Source organism: Nicotiana tomentosiformis, chromosome 6, assembly GCF_000390325.3.
Source record: "Nicotiana tomentosiformis chromosome 6, ASM39032v3, whole genome shotgun sequence".
Lineage (NCBI taxonomy): Eukaryota > Viridiplantae > Streptophyta > Magnoliopsida > Solanales > Solanaceae > Nicotiana > Nicotiana tomentosiformis.
Window position 1 is genome coordinate 17,433,969 of NC_090817.1, and position 21,052 is coordinate 17,455,020.

Below are 21,052 nucleotides of genomic sequence, written 5' to 3' on the forward strand. Positions count from 1 at the left end.
AAATAGTTATTTGTAGCCAAAAAAGTCAAATATGTGCTTTATTTTGAGTGGTGTTATTAGAATAGATTGAGTACATCTTAAGGAGCTTGAATCTCAGTTTTCGGATGATTTGGTGGAGTTTTGAGGTAGTTTGAATTGAAAATTCGAAATAGAAAATGAACATGAAACAATGATAGGTGTATCACATATGTATCAAATGTGTATCACATTTATACACATGTATACATGCGTGTGAGATACATGCATGATACATGTTTGATACATGTGTCGCAGAAGAATTTTTTTTTTGAACTCGATTTTAACTACGAATTTTGATACCAAATCAGTCAAAATCACCTCCAATCTTCCTCAAATTTTGTATATTGACTCATCTATTTATTTTTTATGAATCTCAATCATACCCATTGAAAAAAGTCATAATATATATATATATATATATATATATATATATATATATATATATATATATATATTTGTTACCTTATCCATAAAATTTTCTTTCCGTCTTGTATCTAATGTTGCTAATCACGATTTAAAATATGGAAGGAAATCTTTATGTGTGATTCTTGAAGAGAAACAACCTTATTTCTTTGGGTTTTTAATTTTTATGTGTTTGACTAATTTTGGTCAGTCTATGATTAATGGCTAAAAATTAGTAAGTTAGGACTTTTTTGGGACATTTCTGTAAGATTTTCGTATTATAATACTAAAAAAATTAGTATCAACTGAGCCGGTCTGGTGCCCCGATGGGTGAGATCCGGGCTAGCACCTAGGTTGGTCTATCGGGGCTAAAGCCTTCGATGGCCCACCACCCTCCCCAGTACCCAGCCTAACCCCAATTGGTCCAATTAAGTGTTGTTCTAGTCCAGATTTTAATCGAAGAAATGGCGTGGGATAACCACTTTTTAATATGGTATTTAGTTTTTATCCAGTATTTTTAATGTTGAGCACAAATAGCCATTACTCTATTAAAATTAATACGAAAAGACGTTGTTACCCTTTCTTCATGAGTGTTATGTAAATATTAAGGACATAGTGTCCTTAACATTTACACTGCACACATAAAATTAAGGACGCCGTGTCCTTAATATTTACACTACACATATGAAGTTAAGGACATCATGCCCTTAATATTTACACAACACTCATAAAGTTAAGGACACTATGTCCTTAACATTTACACTATACTTATGAAGTTAAGGATATGAGATCCTAAAGTTTAACAACAGAAGGCGCAAATACAAGTTAAGGACATTATGTCCATAATATTTACACTGCACACATGAAGTTAAGGACGTCGTGTCCTTAACATTTATACTGAATATATGAAGTTAATGACATGATATCCTAAAGTTTAACAACGAAATGTGCAAATACAAGACACTTTGTCCTTAATATTTATACAGTATTTATGAAGTTAAGGACATCATGTCCTTAATATTTACACAACACTCATAAAGTTAAGGACACTATATCCTTAATATTTACACTGCACACATGAAATTAAGGACACCATGTCCTTAACATTTACACTACACATATGAAGTTAAGGACATGAGGTCCTAAAGTTTAACAATAGAAGGTGCAAATACAAGTTAAGGACATTGTGTCCTTAACATTTACACTGCATACATGAAGTTAAGGACGTCGTGTCCTTAACATTTGCACTGAACATTTGAAGTTAAGGACATGATGTCCTAAAGTTTAACAACGGAATGTACAAATACAAGACACTTTGTCCTTAATATTTACATAGTATTTATGAAGTTAAGGACATCATGTCCTTAATATTTACACAACACTCATAAAGTTAAAGACATTATGTCCTTAACATTTATACTGCACACATGAAGTTAAGGACACCATATCCTTAACATTTACACTACATATATGAAGTTAAGGACATGAGGTCCTAAAGTTTTACAACAGAAGGTGCAAATACAAGTTAAGGACATTATGTCCTTAACATTTACACTACACACATGAAGTTAAGGACGTCGTGTCCTTAACATTTACACTGAACATATGAAGTTAAGGACATGATGTCCTAAAGTTTAACAACGGAAGGTGCAAATACAAGACACTTTATCCTTAATATTTACACAGTATTTATGAAGTTAAAGATACCATGCCCTTAATATTTACACAACACTCATAAAGTTAAGGACACTATGTCCTTAACATTTACACTATACATATGAAGTTAAGGACATGAGATCCTAAAGTTTAACAACAGAAGGTGCAAATACAAGTTAAGGACATTATGTCCTTAATATTTACACTGCATGTAAGCACGTAATTTTTAACCCACACATTAGAATTACCTTTAATAATCCTAGTATTTTTTAGAATATTTATTTGAGTTTATTTCATTAGGATTTCACTTTATTATTAATTTTAATTCTATTTTTTTTAAAGCACAAAAATTGAAAAATACAAAAATAGTTTCATTTTCTCTATTTAATTTAGGTATTAGGTATTTTTAGAAAGATATTGTTTTTATTATTATTTAAAAATACCAAAAAAATATGTTTGTATTAATTAGTATATTTTGATAGTATTAGTATTTTTTATTTGTTACATTAACCGTTAAACTATTAAGATGCAAATGAAAACTACATAGTGTAAATGATTCTTATAATTTCAACAACTAAGTCACACACATCTTATCCACAACAATTTTCATAATTCTTGGCTTTACAATAATCTCAAAGTTTAGGAAGAATGATAAATATCGCAGTGTACTTTAGGCGCGTAAATAAATCATCGTGACTATGAGTACGGTTCCCGTGGCATGGTCACGATACATAATCCTCAATTCGGGTGTGCATTTCATGTGACCCGATCATAACTTCAAATAATAATAATAAACATGTTGTATAGCGCGGGTGCATTTCACGCGGTGCGATTTGCAATATGTACAAAATCAACGAATGCGCGACATCACGACTTGTTCAAACTAATTTCATAAATAATTAAAAGCGGTAAAAGGTAAAATGATGCATAAAAGGTTTTAAGCATGTAATGAATGAGATAATTAGGCCAATTATTAATAGTTGAGCGACCGTGCTAAAACCACAGAACTCGGGAGTGCCTCACACCTTCTCCCGGGTTAACAGAATTTCTTACCCGATCTTCTGTGTTCGCAGACCATAAATAAGAGTCAATTTCCTCGATTTGGGATTTAAAATAAATCGGTGACTTGGGACACCATAAATTATTTCAAGTGGCGACTCTGAATAAATAAATAATCTCATTTCGATTAATGTCACTTTAATTGGAAAAACTCCCTATCCCCTCGGAAAAAGGAGGTGTGACAGCTCTGGCGACTCTGCTGGGGATGAGAACCCAGAATCTCTGGTTCAGGGTTCAGAATTCGAGCTTAGAATAACTGTTATGCTTGGCTTTCTTGTGATTGTCTATATTACATGTTTGGGCCTAATGTGCTAATTGCCGCTCTTTACCGCTTTGATATTGCCGTGAACTGTATATAAAACTATTACGACACCCTTCTTCTCTCTGATTCTTCTAAATCTTCTGGGAAGCGTGCGCTTCGCGCGGCTTCTTTTCTGTTAGAGTCATACCCTAATTTTAGAACGAGGATCGGACAAGTTGCAAAGCCGGTGAAGCTTCTGTATTCCCGGTACGCTGCTCCCCCTCCCCCCTCCTCCCCGGCTTGAGTTGTCCGCTCGGGTAAGCCAGGTCCAGAACAATACACCTAGGGTTCAAACCTAGAATAACATAACCTCACGCCGGATCCCTAGTAGGTACGTTTGTTTGCATCACGTGCATTTTGACTTTGGGGACAAAATTAAAAAGACCATCCTGATGCATCTTACGTGCTAGTTGTACAATTGTTTGTTTCGGATTGCATGTTGACCGGCTTCTAGAATATGGAAAGAAAATAAAATAAAAAACGAAAAAAAGAGCCAAAATATTTTTTTTTTAAAAAGAAGAAAAGAAAATAAGCCAACGTTTCAAAGGTCATGTTTCCTCAGTTCCGTCAAAACTGGCAGAACTACGCGGGTCTGATTCTCACCGGATGTGAGATACATAGGCAAACCTCATCGGTTCCGGCCCCCATTTTTTAAAAATCTAAAAATATTTTCCTTTAATTCCTTCTTTAGGAATCTTTTTTTTAGAAAATCCCAAACAAATAAGAAAATTTTTAAACTAAAAAATATTTTATTTGTAGGAGTCTTTCATTAGAAAAGAAAACAAATGAAATCAAAATCCAAAAAAATATTTTCTACCTTTTTTTAGAAGTCTTTTTCCCAAAATTCAAAAAACAAAAAATCAAAAATACAAAAAAAAAATATTTTCTATCTTCTTTAGAAGTCCTTTTTTTCAAAAAATTTCAAAAAAAATAAAAAATCAAAAAACCAAAACCTAAAATCCAAAAATATTTTCTTTCCTCTTTAAAAGCATTTCTTTCGAAAATTTAATAAAAACTAATTGCAAAAAAGAACATGTTCTTTTTCTAAATGCTTTCATTGTTTGAGTGTTTTCAAAAGTAAAAAAAAAGTGTTAGCTTATTTACCTATTCATAATCCTCCTGAACTACGCAAGATCTGATTCATGTTCCCACATGATACGTAGGCAACCCACATCAGGTTCGATCGACCATAAAAAAAAGTGTTAAAAAAATGATGATGATAGTAATAAGGACCAACTGAGTCCATTCTAACGTGTCTCTTATTTTGAATTGTAAAGAAAGTTTGAGGTGGTCGGTTTGTGGTAAGCTGGCAATACAAGATCCAAGGGAAAAATGCCATTGACAACTGGCATCGAAGCTGTTACAAGTGCTCAAAAGACTCAGGGTCAGAGGGTTCAACAAGAGTCTACTGTGATTGAGAAAAATAGAGTACTGAAGCAGCAAATGACTGAAATGTGTCAAGCATGGGCCAATGGCCAAGGACCGCCTTTTTCTATTCATAGTTTCCCAGAGTTCACATCCATTTCGACTACTACCATTTCGGTCTCATTGTATGATCAATCTTATCCACCTGGGTTGATTCTTTATCCCAACTGTATGACTACAGTTGGAACTTCTATTGTGCGCTCCCAAACTGTGCCATTGACAACCAATCAAACAACCACTACTGTTATGCCCGTCTTCACTATCCCACAACTCACAGTGGTACAAAAGAAAACTCATGAGTCACAATTTGCTACCCAACAAGGACAATACCATTCTCCTGAGTACCACTCGTACCTATTTGATCTTCCTGTAAAAATTGAGAAGCCTGTCCAAAAGATGGCACAAGAAGAAATGACCCAAAGAATGAAAAGCTTAGAACAACAGTTGAAAAACATGCAAGGGTTGGCAGGTCAGAAAGGTATTGCCTTCAAGGATCTATGTATGTTCCCCAATGTTCGCTTTCCACTTGGTTTCAAGACTCCCAAATTTGAAAATTATGATGGACACGGAGACCCCATAACCCACCTGAAAAGGTATTGCAATCAGCTAAGAGGTGTGGAGGGAAAAGAAGAACTAGTAATGGCTTATTTTGGGGAAAGCCTAACAAGGGTAGCCTCTGAATGGTTTATGGATCAAGAAACCTCTCACTGGCATGTCTGGGATGACATGGCCTAGGCCTTTGTCAAACAGTTCCAATATAACATCGATATCGCCCCAGACCGCAATTCCCTTTCAAACTTGAAGAAGAAACTAACTGAAAGTTTCAGGGAATATGCCATTGAATGGAGAGAGCAAAAGGCTAGAGTTAAGCCACCCATGGATGACCACGAGCTAATCACTGTCTTCCTTAAGGCTCAAGAGCTAGATTATTTTCAAAACATGATGTCCGCAGTGGGCAAATCCTTCTCGGAAGCAATCAAAATTGGGGAAATGGTTGAGAATGGCCTTAAGACATGCAAAATTATAAGTCAAGCAGTTCTCAAAGCTGCAACTCGGGCTGTCCAGATTGAATCTGATAATTTTAGTGACACGAATGAGAAGGATGAAAAAACCATGATGATAATAAGGTCGAGAAGAGGTCCTAGGAGAACATCTCGAAGGTATGAGCAGCCTCATCAGGTTTTCGATGATTCCCCTAAGCACTACTATCCACCTCAGAACCCACAATACTCTATTGCTCCACTTCAGTATGTTGTCCAGCCACCAAGACACCCTAGAAGGTGAGCAGCAGCACCGCAAAATCTCCACCAACCTTCACAAAATTTTCAAGAGCCCTATAAACCACATCCAAGCTAGGGGTATAGAGGGGAACAAAGGTTAAAAGATAATTTTACACCAATAGGAGAGTCATATGCAAGTGTGTTTGAGAAATTAAAGCATTATGACATAATTGCACATATTCCTCCAAATCATGTGGACCCACGTGCAAGAAGCTTTGACCCTTCTAAAAGGTGTGAATACTATTCCAATGCCCAGGGGCACAATGTTGAAAGTTGTCGGGATTTGAAAAGAGAAACAGAAAGGATGATTCAGGAAAACCTGATTGTGATCCAAGATAATGACACCCAGAATATCACGCAGAATCCTTTACATGCACATGATGATGCACACTTTGTGGGATGATGTGTGGTGACATGGAGTATGAGAATCCTCTCGGGAACTTGCCGACTGAAATTGGAGAAGGCCATGGTGATTCTGATGAGCAAATTTGTGGCTAAATGTCAAGCTTAACAATTGAAAAGTCATTCCCTCCTCACTAGGAAGGAATCTTGGTAGCTTGTTTTGATGTTTTTTTTATTATCTGGGTTATTCCAGGGTGTGATCCAGATTTTATTTGTTTTATTGAGTCAAACCCTTCTATCCCTCTATTTTGTTTGTGTGAGTCTTGTCTGTCCGTTTTGTTGCTATTTTCATTAGCCGAGTTATTTTAGGGTTGTAACTCGAATTTTAGGTTGTTTGTCTTGTTGTTTACTCAATGAAATACAGTTTTTCCTTTTGTGTCATTCCATGCTTAATTCTTGTCCTGCTAGTTTTAGTGATATGACATGCATGCGAAATTTTTGGCCAGATCTTAGAAAACTAATTTAAGCTTGAATTGGATAAATGAGAAAAAGGAACTTTTGAGGATAAATAAAGAGTTGAAACACTTTGGAATTAAGCTCGAATAAAATGACCCGTGGAGGTTAATGATCTTTACCTTCAAATCATTGTGAAGGTCGGGTTTGAGGAAGAATCTATTGAAGTTTATTGGAAAGTTTGACATTAATGGGTTAAAAGTGTCTTCCGACCAAGACACACCAAGAAGACAGACATGTTCATCAATGTTGTGTTGCGAAAGAAAACCATGATTGGCACTCTAGAGGCTAGGAGGCCCTTGTTCTGCTATCCAAATACTTTATACCCTTTGTTACACCTTTTGAGCCTGTGTTATTTTCTTTGATCACCCTCTTTTGGAATCAAGTTTAGAGTCAAAAGTCAAAAATAAAATAAAAAGAAAAGTTCATGCTCCCAAAGTACAAACTAGGGAAACTCTTAGAAAGTTCAAGTGAAAAAGAAAAAATAACATTCGAAGGTCCATACCCCTAGAAAATAGAAGCTGGGGCAGTTTGTTTTGAAAACAAAAAAAAAAAAAAAAGGAAAAAATGAGAAAAAACGAAAGAAAAAGAAAGAAAGGTGAAAAACAATAGCCAGGTCAGATGTTTGAACTACGTTAGACCTGATTCCTTTAAAAAAGGGATACATAGGCAGCCTTACACTTTTCGGTCCAACCAAATAAGAATTCAAAAAAAAAAAAAAAAGGAAAGAGAAGAAAAAAAGAAAGAAAAAAATACAAAAATCCCCAGTATCAGAAACTGGGGCAAAAATTTTATTTCACTTTTGAAAGAGTCGATTCCAAGAGTTGTAAAGTGTACAACCCATCATATTGAGTCTACTTAGAGCCTCAACGCCGACCCTTCTTTCCAACCCTATCCAAAAACCTTCCAAATAAAGACCTCCCGATATACCTTCAAGAATGCCAAGAGACGCATGCAATGAACAACAATTGTCACATGCATAGAACACTGTCAATTTGCTCATACTAGAAAGCAAAAGAAAAAGAAAAATAAAGAAGAAAAAATGAGAGAGTCTTACTAGTGAAAACCCTCACGGGCACTGTAAGAAGATGGTAAGCAGAGATGAATAAATGAGAGAGACTTGTTGGTGAAAACCCATCGGGGCACCATTAGTCGAAAGTGAGTCGTGAAGCTGATGCAAAGGATTAGCACGAACAAGCCCGACTTCAAAGTCATAAAAATGGTAAAAGGGAAGATTTGGTCAGTTTGATAGATTAGACTGTTATGTCCAAAATGCATGTCATGATCATTAAGGCTAGTTACCGCAAAATAAAAAGAAAAAAAAACTCTTCCTTCTGTCCTTCCGACAGGGGCATTTCTTGTTAATATTTGTTTCTTTGCATCATTGTGTCCTTCACTTTGAGTCAGTCCTTGTCAAAACAAGCAAGAAAAGATTTCAAAATCTGCTACCAGCTTTTCAGTTGCACAAAGTAAATTTGGCCAGCATAGTCAGGTGTTACAGTCAACATGCCTTGAGGATTCATGCAAAGGCTTCCCCCCAAAATACCCTTGTCAGCCTACTTGGCTAAAGCAATCAAAGATAACCTCGAGGTTAATTAGGGGCTCGGGCTCTCTGTAGTACTGAACAAGAACTATGAAGTGTGCACATCATGCAAAAGACACTTACCAGTTGTGATTCTCTCTGACAGACAAATTGCTCAAAAAGCAGAAAGACATTCAAGACATAGAAAAGGTCACCTAAGCAAAGATCTCTAGTTGGGATAAGGCTGATTGAGCCACAAATACAAATGGTACTGGGTGTGAAACGATCAGGGTTGATGTAAAGCAAAAAGTCTCTTGAAACTGACTCAAGCTGATTGAGCAAAAGCCAAGTTGCACAAGACTCAAGTCCACAAACCGACCACCACTTTTAAAACTGACAAAATTTCCTTTGTTTGAAACAGGAACAAAGCAATGCAAGGAAAGTGGTTCAAAAGAAAAAAAAAGAGAAGAGAAGAGCAGACAAAGGGAAGTTTCTCAAATCTTTGCCTTTATTTGTCTTGCTAGTGTGCATAAAATATTTCCATTGCTCTTCACATTTTTCCTCCTAGGATAAAAAGCCCTAGTATGATGGATTTTCTCCCAATAAAAATTTTAGTTTGATGAATTTTTCTCCTAAGATAGAAAACCTAGTCTGATAAATTTTCTCCTAGGATAGAAATCTTAGTCTGATGAATCTTTCTCCTAAGATAACAAAAAAAGATTTAGTCTGATGAATTTTCTCCTAGTATCGAAATCTTAGTATGATGAATCTTTCTCCTAAGATAGAAGACCTAGTCTGATGAATTTTCTCCTAGGATCGAAATCTTAGGCTGATGAATCTTTCTCCTAAGATAGAAGACCTAGTCTGATAAACTTTCTCCTAGGATCAAAATCTTAGTCTGATGAATCTTTCTCCTAAGATAGAAAACCTAGTCTGATGAATTTTCTCCTAAGATAGAAAACCTAGTATGATGAATTTTCTCCTAGGATTAACGTCTTAGTCTGATGAATCTTTCTCCTAAGATAATAAAAAAGAGACCTAGTCTGATGAATTTTCTCCTAGGATTGAAATCTTAGTCTGATGAATCTTTCTCCTAAGATTGAAGACCTAGTCTGATTAACTTTCTCCTAGGATAGAAATCTTAGTCTGATGAATCTTTCTCCTAAGATACCAAAAAAAAGAAAAGAGACCTAGTCTGATGAATTTTCTCCTAGGATCAAAATCTTAGTCTGATGAATCTTTCTCCTAAGATAACAAAAAAAGAGGACCTAATCTGATGAATTTTCTCTTAGGATCAAAATCTTAGTCTGATGAATCTTTCTCCTAAGATAGAAGACCTAGTCTGATGAACTTTCTCCTAGGATAGAAATCTTAGTCTGATGAATCTTTCTCCTAAGATACCAAAAAAAAAAAAGAGAACTAGTCTAATGAATTTTCTCATAGGATCAAAATCTTAGTCTGATGAATCTTTCTCCTAAGATTAAAACCTAGTCTGATGAATTTTCTTCTAGGATAATAAGTTTTAAAAAGGGAAGTCTGGATTTTTTTTTAAAAAAGAAAGGGTCGATTTTCAGTTTTCTTAAGTTATCAATCTTTAGTTTTCTTGAAATCAGGGGTCCCGCCTGGAGAATAGGGTCGGTTTTTAGTTTAGTCAAGCATAGTTTATAGGTTTTCGCAAGCTCAATCTCAAATCTAGGAAACACACTTCCTAGTTTGGGTTTTTCAGATTTTTATTTCTTTAGGAGAGACACTTCCTAATTTGGTTCATTCAAGTTTCACCCCTAGGAGATGCACTTCTTAGTCTAGGACATTCAGGGTTTTTTTAGCAGACGCATTTGCTAGTCAAAATTTTCTTGGTTTTACTCACATGAGACGCGCATCCTAGTCGAGTCTTTAATTTTATTCTCATCATAGCATTATTCATCAATAACATAGGTGATTTATAGTTCTGCTAACAACTCACAAATCTTCCTAGTGCAAACTGTGGCAGAAAAGTTTCTTTTGTTTTGTCTATTTTGTTGTAGCATCAGGCGCCCACCTGGAGAATGAGGAAATTTATTTCAAGTGTAAGTCAACATCAGGCACCCACCTAGAAAACGAGGGAATTCATTTTAAGTTTTTAAGTCAGCAGGCGCCCACCTGGAGAATGAGGGAATTTATTTTAAGTTTTAAGTCAGCATCAGGCGCCCACCTGGAGAACGAGGGAATTCCTTTTAGGTTTTAAGTCAGCATCAGGCGCCCACCTGGAGAATGAGGGAATTTATTTCAAGTGTTAAGTCAACATCAGGCACCCATCTAGAAAACGAGGGAATTCATTTCAAGTTTTTAAGTCGGCAGGCGCCCACCTGGAGAATTAGGGAATTCATTTCAGTGTTAAGTCAATATCTGGAACCCACTTGGAAAATGAGGGAATTCATTTCAAGTTTTTAAGTCAGCATCAGGCGCCCACCTGGAGAATGAGGGAATTCATTTCAGGTTTTAAGTCAGCATCAGGCGCCCACCTGGAGAACGAGGAAATTCATTTAAGGTTTTAAGTCAGCATCAGGCGCCCACCTGGAGAATGAGTGAATTTATTTCAAGTTCAAGTTAGAGAGGCATCAGGAGCCTTCCTGAAGAACAGGGTCCACTTTTAGTTTTCAAGTTCAAGTCAGAGACAACAGGATCCCGCCTGAAGCATATGGGCAATCTCCAGTTTTTCAATTCAAATCAGAAGTAGCACGAGCCGCCTGAAGAACAAGGTTGCAAGCTCAAGTCTACCGCAAGTTCAAGTTTATTTCAAGTGCAAGCAGCAGGGTGCCCGCCTGAAGAATAGGGTCAACTTTCAGTTTATTTCAATTTTCAAGTCATTGGCAGGCGCCCACCTGGAGAACGAGGGAATTCATTTTAAATTTCAAGTCAGTTGCAGGCACCCACCTGAAGAACGAGGGAAGTCATTTCAGAATTCAATTCAAGTTAGAAGTACAGAAGCTCGCTTCAAGAATGCAAGTCGACAGTCCGAGATGACCAAAAGAATAAGGCTCAATCCAGAAAAAAAGAAAAAAAGAAGTGAATTCAAAATGTAAAAGCACATGAAAAGATATGGTCTGCTCAAGACATGACTAAAGTCGCAAGCTTTGCATGCCCCGTCTTGATCCGAAAAAGCTGAAGAGATGAATCTGCACCTGCAGCTAGCAAGCATCAAGGTTCAAATCAAAAGTCTGCATGAAGAACCATTCAAGGCTCAAGATCAAGTTTCAGAAGACTTATAGATAGAAATCTTGTAACTCATAGCTGACAAGCTTAGTTAGTCTTTTTCATTTTTGATTCTGATGTAATAACAGAATCGCGGACCGGAATCTCGACGGAACGGTATCTCACTCGACTCTCTCATCCTCCCCACACACTCCATCACTTCTGAACTACACGTGACCTGATTCCTTTATAGCCAAGGATATGTAGGCAGCTCAGATACCAGGGCTCGGTCACAATCTTTTTGAATAAGTGTCGGGTCAAAAATTAATTACGTCGCTTACTTGTTTCTTTGCTCAAAAATACTTTGTGTTTTCAAGCAAATAGGGGCAGCTGTAAGCACGTAATTTTTAACCCACACATTAGAATTACCTTTAATAGTCCTAGTATTTTTTAGAATATTTATTTGAGTTTATTTCATTAGGATTTCACTTTATTATTAATTTTAATTCTATTTTTTTTAAAGCACAAAAATTGAAAAATTTAAAAATAGTTTCATTTTCTCTAATTAATTTAGGTATTAGGTAATTTTAGAAAGATATTATTTTTATTATTATTTAAAAATACCAAAAAAATATGTTTTGTATTAATTAGTATATTTTGATAGTATTAGTATTTTTATTTTTATTTTTTGTTCAATGAGTAAGAATTGAATTTGGGCCAATTGGGAGCTCATTTTCGTATTTTGGTGGCCCAGCAAGATAAATGCCTATTCTTCCCAATCCCTTTTAGCCCAAACCCTTTTCTCACCCATCAAACCTCTCGCTTAATTATAGCCATTGATCTACTTTCATCCAAAGGCCGATACTCACTCTCCACTACTATATAAAAATCAAATTAACACCCAAAAATCCTAAGCTAATTCACAAGAACCTAGCCGCTGCGCCCACGCCTCATCTTACCACATAATTGATTTTTTTTAAAAATGACACTCACTACACACAGATCGTAGAGAGGAAAACTCCTAACCTAGTTGTTGCTTGCTCCTACTGTTTTGAGACATCATCAGCGCTTCACCTCCCCTTTAGAACTTCATCATTCTTTCCCTCAAAATTAAAGATACACACACACATAAACATAGAAAAGAGAGTCGCCTCCCCTCAAAAAGCCCACTCTTGTTTTCTGTCTCGCCTCATCGCCGACGAGCTCAGCCATAAACCGGCGACGGCTACTGCTCCTCCTCCTCCTCCGTCGTCTTCCCCATTATTTGTTACTGCTGCGACGGAAGGTGACGAATCTGGCCGGAAATCCGATTTTAAAAGCTATAGAATTTCAATTGAGGTTTTTTTGCGCCGTTGAATTGAGGTTGTCGTCGAGGTCCCCGGTTCAAGCTTTTCGTTTAGTTGGTGATTCGGGTAGTGTTTGAGTTATATCGGTACTCTCTTCCTCGATGTATTCAGAGAAATTCAATATTTAAACAAATTTCAAAGCTTCTGTTCATTTAAAGGTTAGCTTTCTGTTTGCTAGCATTTTGATATTGTCTTTCTTCGTTGTTATGGATTTTGCACCACTGCGTTTAGTTCCCATAAAGTATTTTCTATCTTTTATTAGTTGGTACCTGGGTCTAAGTTGAGAACCTTCTATTATTTGACAAGAAATAAGGGTACTGTTGACAATGACAATGGAACCAATATATGATGATAGAGTAGAGTTTCACGAGTCTGATTTGCTAACTTACTGCAAAGATAATCACATAGAACTTGAAAGAATTGTTGGATGCATACTGCATATTCTTAATCCAAATCCAGATGCAATGTCCAAGTTGATTATTGAAAATGCTAGTAAAGAATTTCTGCATTCATTAAGCAATTATTGTCAAAAGTGGAAACGTCACACGATATGGTTCTACATGTGTTGTAGCTGCCCAATGCCAAATGCTTTTGCTTTACGTTTTTTTTATTATAAAAGATTGTTGAATAAGTGCATTGTTTTCCTTTGAGTTTACATAGTTATCAAAATTAGTGTATTCATTTGTTAAATTAACCGTTAAACTATTAAGATGTAAATGGAAACTACATAGTGTAAATGATTCTTATAATTTCAACAACTAAGCCACACACATCTTATCCACAACAATTTTCATAATTCTTGGCTTTACAATAATCTCAAAGTTTAGGAAGAATGATGAATATCGCAGTGTACTTTAGGCGCGTAAATAAATCATTGTGACTATGAGTACGGTTCCCGTGGCATGGTCACGATACATAATTCTCAATTCGGGTGTGCATTTCATGTGACCCGATCATAACTTCAAATAATAATAATAAACATGTTGTATATCGCGGGTGCATTTCACGTGGTGCGATTTGCAATATGTACAAAATCAACGAATGCGCGACATCGCGACTTGTTCAAAATAATTCCATAAATAATTAAAAGCGGTAAAAGGTAAAATGATGCATAAAAGGTTTTAAGCATGTAATGAATGAGATAATTAGGCCAATTATTAATAGTTGAGCGACCGTGCTAAAATCACAGAACTCGGGAGTGCCTCACACCTTCTCCCGGGTTAACAGAATTTCTTACCCGATCTTCTGTGTTCGCAGACCATAAATAAGAGTCAATTTCCTCGATTTGGGATTTAAAATAAATCGGTGACTTGGGACACCATAAATTATTCCAAGTGGCGATTCTGAATAAATAAATAATCTCATTTCGAATAATGTCACTTTAATTAAAAAAACTCCATATCCCCTCGGGAAAAGGAGGTGTGGCACTGCACACATGAAGTTAAGGACGTCATGTCCTTAACATTTACACTGAACATATGAAGTTAAGGACATGATGTCCTAAAGTTTAACAACGGAATATGCAAATACAAGACACTTTGTCCTTAATATTTACACAATATTTATGAAGTTAAGGACATCATATCCTTAATATTTACACAACACTCATAAAGTTAAGGACACTATGTCCTTAACATTTACACTGCACACATGAAGTTAAGGACACTATATCCTTAATATTTACACTACACATATGAAGTTAAGGACATGAGGTCCTAAAGTTTAACAACTGAAGGTGCAAATACAAGTTAAGGACATTATGTCATTAACATTTACACTACACACATGAAGTTAAGGACGTTGTGTCCTTAACATTTACACTGAACATATGAAGTTAAGGACATGATGTCCTTAATATTAGCATAGGGGTATTTTTGTCCGAGCGGGTAAAGAATTATTAAGAACTGGCTAAAAAGTAAATACATTTTAAAAGGTGGCTAAAGAGTAAAGACATCTCTAATTAGTGGTTAACCGTGCACTTCCCCCATTTTAATCGAGTCGGACATGAGCTTACCCAGCCGAGTTAACAGGTTTATAGCCTATTTGGCTAATCTTCTAAAATCAACTAATTTTAAAAATTAATTTTGGTGATAAACAGTTTGTGTTTGGCTAATGATTTGAAAAATACTTTCGAGCAGTAATTATTGTGAGCACGTGATTTTTGCCCGACTAAAATATTACTACAAAAATTTACAAATAGATTTTTTTTCTTAATTGTTTTAGGTTTTATAGAATTTGTAGGAATTTTTGTTAATTGATTGCATTCAGTTGCACTTTTTGTGCACTCTTTTAAAAATCATAAAAAATACAAAATAATATTTAATTCTCTATTGAATATCTATTTTAGGCCTTAATTGCATTTAGGATTTAATTACGTGAGTTAGTTATATTATTAAACAAAAAATCACAAAAATATTGGTCATTTTACATCTTTAGATTTTAGCTTTTTAAATCAATATTTTTCTCTCATTAGTTTAAGTTAATTAATTATTTTAATATAGAAATAGATTATTAAATTCAATTCTACAAATTAGATGTAAATTAGGATTTAATTTAGGTTTTTGATTAATGTGAGTATGATATTTAAAACAAGGAAAAAGAAATAAAAAGAGAAATGAAAGGAATTAAGTTTATTTTTAGGGTCTGGGCCAAAACACAATTTCAATGACCCAACACTTCCACACCCTTGAACCCGTAACCCGTCCAAACCGGACCGACCCACCCCTATCTCCCCATTCAATCTCAACCCTTCACCCCCACCAAAATATATAAACCTAATATTAGAAAACTCTAACCCTATCTATATCCTAACCAAACGGCGCCCCCTCCCCTCCTCCACCTTCTGCCACCGCTTCTACACCCGAAACTCACCGGAAAAATCAAACTCACTCGCCTCACGTTCTTCCTCCTCTCTCCTCTTGCCACATAGCCTAACTAACTCCGACAACAAGATTATTCCTTTTAGATATTTCGTGTCTAGATCCTCTTTGGGGCAATTTTTAAATTAATGGGAGCTATGGATTAATTGACAATCAATCCATGCCCTCCATTTGTCCCAAAACAATCGTCCACACAAAGAGTTGAGGATTTTCGGATTTGGAAGGAGGACATGGCTATATATATCTGAGGTTTTGAGGAAGAAAAGAGGAGAAAAAAATCAGAGACAAATTTTCGGGTAAAAAGTTTAGGACAAAATTTCAGAGAGGAAAAAATTATCAGCATACTCACTCTCAAAAGGCACTCAGAAATAGAGACTAGATTTCTTAGAAAGCTTTCAGATTTCTCTTTTAGCTTGTGCATTGATTTAAATTATCAGCATACTCTGAAGATTCCAAAAGCTTATTCTAGTATTTGTTCTTCCATCTCAACAATTTCTCGATTTTTGCTTGATTCCGGGATTAAAGCTGAAGCTGTGTTGTTGATTTGCGTCACTAAACTCTTCTTATCCTTACCCTGCATTTGTATAGCTCATCCCAGTATTATTTCTTCATTTTAGGTCAGTTCCCAAGTCTCCTCTGTACTATGTTCTTGTTGAATGATTTTTTTTTGAATCAGCGTAACCACAGGGTGGATGTCTCTTTTCCGATAATGATTCAGTGAGTTGAGAAACTAGGAACTTTTGACTTGAAATTAATTTGTGCCTAGTTTTAGTCATTATGAATGAATCAGTTTTAATTCCAACAATTATTTCCATAAATCATGGCTTTCACAACAGTGTCAAAGTAGTTTAGGAAAAATAATCCATGAATATCGAAGTTTGCTTTAGGCCCGATTAATAAATCATTGTGGCCATGGGTACGGTTCTCGTGGCATGGTCACGATATGTAAATCCCAACTCGAGTGCGCGTTTCACGCGACTTGACCACAATTTTAAACAAATAATAATAAAATTAAGATGTTGTAGATCGTGGGTACGGTACCCGTGATGCGATTCACAATATGTACAATAACAAACGAGTGCGCAACATCGCGACTTGTTCAAACAAACTCCATAAATAATTAAAAGCGGCTAGAAAGTTTAAAAATGGACAATAGATTTTAAATATGTAATAAATCAGATAATTAGGCCAATTATTAATGGTTGAGTGACCGTGACAAAATCACGGAACTCGGGAGTGCCTCACACCTTCTCCCGGATTAACAGAATTCTTTACCCGGTCTTCTGTGTTCGCAGACCATAAATAAGAGTTAATTTCCTCGATTTGGAATTCTAAAATAAATCGGTGACTTGAAACACCATATAATTATCCCAAGTGACGACTCTGAAATTAAATAAATAATCCTATTTCAATTATTGTCACTTTAATTGGAAAAACTCTCTATCCCTCGGGAAAAAGGAGGTGTGACAATTAGTATTTGACCAAACTTTTAAAAACGGCTTCTAAGTATATTTTTTTTCTCAAAAGTGGTTCTCAAAAAAAGTGCTTTCAGAGAAGCTACTTTTTTTAGTTTCTCAAAAATTGCTTATGCTTCTTCTCGAAAGTATGTTTTTTCCTTCTAAAAACTTGGCCAAACACCTCAATTTTTTTTAAAAAAATCACTTTTAGCCAAAAAAAACTTGGTTAAACATGCTATTAATTGAATTTGGATAATTTGTCTTCTTATAGCTTTTCGGTAATTAGTCAACTTTTCAGGTTAAATTTGACAAGGTGGGTTGCTCCGATGGTAAGCACCCTCCACTTCCAACCAAGAGGTTGTGAGTTCGAGTCACCCCAAGAGCAAAGTGGGGAGTTCTTGGAGGGAAGGATGTCGAGGGTAATTTGGAAACAGCCTCTCTACCCCAATAGCCTCTCTACCCCGGGGTAGGGTAGGGGTAAGGTCTGCGTACACACTACCCTCTTCAGACTTCACTAGTGGAATTATACTTTGTTGTTGTTGTTGTTGAGGTTAAATTTGGCTGTAAAGATATCACACTTCACATAAATTTTAGAGTAGTGCTTCAAGCAAGTCATCTTATTGCATGGATAAATATAACGAGGAAAATTCACTACCCTCTTCAGACTTCACTAGTGGAATTATACTTTGTTGTTGTTGTTGTTGTTGTTGAGGTTAAATTTGGCTGTAAAGATATCACACTTCACATAAATTTTAGAGTAGTGCTTCAAGCAAGTCATCTTATTGCATGGATAAATATAACGAGGAAAATTCTGTCCATATGATATTCTCACTGATTTGTCAACAGCAAGCGGATATGGTTTGTCAACAGCAAGTGCAGGTGCATTATCAACCGTATTTAATTCAAAAGAATATATACACATACAATTGAAAATTTTGAGAAAGATATACATTATAATAAATCTGCATTCATTGTCGCAAAGAGATAGTTAATATTATAATTTCTATAAGACTAACTATTAATTTCTCCCAAGTGCTCTTCGCAATATCATCAATTATTCGTAAAGTAATTCCCATTTTGATTACATCATACAGTAAGTTATAACTTATAAGTTGTTAAGAATTAGATCAGATAAAAGAATCAAAATTAAAACTAGAGAGAGATCATTTGCCTTTAGAATTTAATGGATTAGTTGACCAATAAATGTTCGCAGACTCAGTGCGATGGTGGCTGAAGTTCTGTCATTATAATAAGTTGTAGGAGTAATATAAATGTTATTCCCGCCGTCCTACTCTATGCGAAACGATTGAAAGTACGTAAGTTAAATTATTTTATTTATGGTGTAAATTTGAACATAAAATGTTTAAATTTATTAAAATACAATTTATATATTTAACACTATAAGAATATATATGTATTAACTGGATCCTTCATAGGTAGCATATTACAATATCAATTTGTGACCATATCTTAATTTATATATTGTGACATCTTCTACTTAATTAGTATTAACAAAAGGATAAATTTCATATCTAAAGTTACAGCTTCCCCCGACAACTCTTCCACCTTCTTTTCCATCACAACAACTTGGAATTTCAGTAATAATACCCTCGAGACATTTTTTACAGTCTTCACTAGAAAGATCCCTTGTGCATTGAACCAATCCATACAATTTCTCATACTGATCTCCAATTAGCTCCATATCTCCACTTGCATATAAATTCTGCTTTTTATAAGCCGTTTCAACTAAACTTCCCAACAATTCTTTAGTCTTTGCATTAAAAGATTCTGGCTTATTCACAACACGAACATTCCACATGTAAAACTTGTACGTATTATCAATTTTTCCTAGAAAATCATTGTACGAATATTTAAGAAGGCAATTATCGTACCATATGATCGCTTCTTTATCGTAAGGACAACGTTTACCAAGTTCTTCACTTGCATCTACTACACAGGACTTACAATTAGTGCTTGAAACATCGCCACGACATAGAGAAAGTCCATAGGTTTGATCGGGAGTTTGCCCGATTGAGCTAGTTGAGAACCCTGTTAGGGGTGTTTTTAAGTAAAGATCACCTAAGAGATTTTTCAAGTTTTTTGCATAGTAACTGTTGGCTGTGAAGTTTCCAGATTTTGAACAAAAATGGAAGAGTGGATCTGTGGAAATCACTGTTTGTGCAAGAATTGCAATATGTAATAGGAAGAATAGAGAAGAGATTATTTTTGAGGAAGCCATTTTTTTAGGGAATATGAGATGGTATAAAACTTCATATAGTACACCATTTTATATACTAGCTAGCTTGCAATTTGCAACTAGGGAAAATGGGCCATTCATTGGCTGACTTTTTCTTGCTTTTTCACTTTTTACATCTGTTGTATGTTTATTTGTTTTGGGTGGGAGAGGTTGACTATTTCCTCTTTGGCCTGCTTTTCTTCTAAGCGGAGTTTTGAACAGTATGCAGTTGGAAAAAATCATTAAATATAAAATTTGCATGACTATGTATTCTCAAAGAGGGTATATCTAGGTACATCTAGTTGACAAACATTTAATGTGGTTCAATCAATTAACTTACGTCCACAAGCGGAGATTAACAATCCACTATATAAAATATAGTACAAAATATCGAGAGAACAACCTCACAAAGAGTCAAACACAAGTGACAGACTAACACTTGTCCCGATATTCTCCCCCTAAACAAGACTCTCAAATATGGCTACATTGTGGATATTGTTGAATGAAAAGGAAAGATCCTCAATTTATAAAAGTCTGGAACATTTTCCTCCAAGAAAAGAAGAATTATATTTTTCTTTTCGTAAAAGGAAAAATCAATTATGGTAAATATGATGCCTCTCCTTCAAGAATTAGGATCAATGGCGGATCCAGGATTTATAAGTCGTGGGTGTTTTATTGATTTTAGTATAAATTTGCGGTGGTCAAACGTGATCGGGTGCTCATGGTCAATTATTTAAATTTTTAAGTATTATCCATGTATTTGGCCAAAGCCAATGGGTGCCCGGCACCCATACCTCAAAGCGTAAATCTGCCACTGAATAGGATAACCATTTATGGGGAAAAAATCAAGACAACCCCCGGTTTTAACTCGAACTATATACACATTTATACACTATAGCTAAATTTGTTTTAGAAAGATTTACATTTATATTGAGTTTACATTCACTATCACGGAGAAATAGTGCGCATGATAGTATTTTGCACTCACTGGCTTAAATTTAACTATATCTATCTCTAAAGATTCCCCTAAGTGCTCTTTCACAGTATAGTTAATTATTCATAAAGTAACTCCCGTTTTGATTGCATCATAAGTTATACTCAGTACCGTTTCAAATTAGACGAGATACTTTCCTTTTTAGTATATTCCAAAATAAATTACAAATTTTTAAATTTAGAAATAATTCAACTTTAAACTCTTCATTTTACCTATTTTACCCTTAATAAGAATCTTTTGTAACCACACAAATATCATGACTCACAAAACTTTTACCTCTTAAACTGTTAAGACCATAAGTTTCAAAACTTTTTTTTTAATTTTAAATTTCGAGCCGAATCAAACTAACTTGTCTAAATTGAAAAAGAGAATATATGGTTAAGAATTACCTAAGGTCACATTACCTAAGTTATATATTGCATCATTTGCCGTGAATATTTAACGGATGGGA

The 21,052-nt window shown here is 35.3% G+C and overlaps 1 protein-coding gene and 2 long non-coding RNA genes across 3 annotated transcripts; 2 read left to right on the plus strand and 1 right to left on the minus strand.

The window, feature by feature from the left end:
• The first annotated feature begins 5,482 nt into the window (after positions 1-5,482).
• LOC138893278 (uncharacterized) lies at positions 5,483-6,924 on the plus strand. Its single transcript, XR_011408369.1, has 2 exons — positions 5,483-6,812; positions 6,844-6,924. It is a non-coding gene; the product is annotated as an uncharacterized lncRNA (long non-coding RNA).
• A 708-nt stretch (positions 6,925-7,632) lies between these two features.
• On the plus strand, positions 7,633-9,938 carry LOC138893279 (uncharacterized). The gene is made up of 2 exons (XR_011408370.1): positions 7,633-7,985; positions 8,098-9,938. It is a non-coding gene; the product is annotated as an uncharacterized lncRNA (long non-coding RNA).
• An 8,801-nt stretch (positions 9,939-18,739) lies between these two features.
• LOC104100468 (antimicrobial ginkbilobin-2-like protein) lies at positions 18,740-19,642 on the minus strand. The gene has a single exon (XM_009607697.4). The coding sequence runs from the start codon at positions 19,608-19,610 to the stop codon at positions 18,870-18,872; it is 741 nt and encodes a 246-aa protein (XP_009605992.1). The 5' UTR covers positions 19,611-19,642; the 3' UTR covers positions 18,740-18,869.
• Between the last annotated feature and the right edge of the window lie 1,410 nt (positions 19,643-21,052).

Bases quoted from the DNA above. Each gene is read 5' to 3' on its own strand.
- LOC104100468 (XM_009607697.4), bottom strand. From the start codon at position 19,610: ATGGCTTCCTCAAAAATAATCTCTTCTCTATTCTTCCTATTACATATT.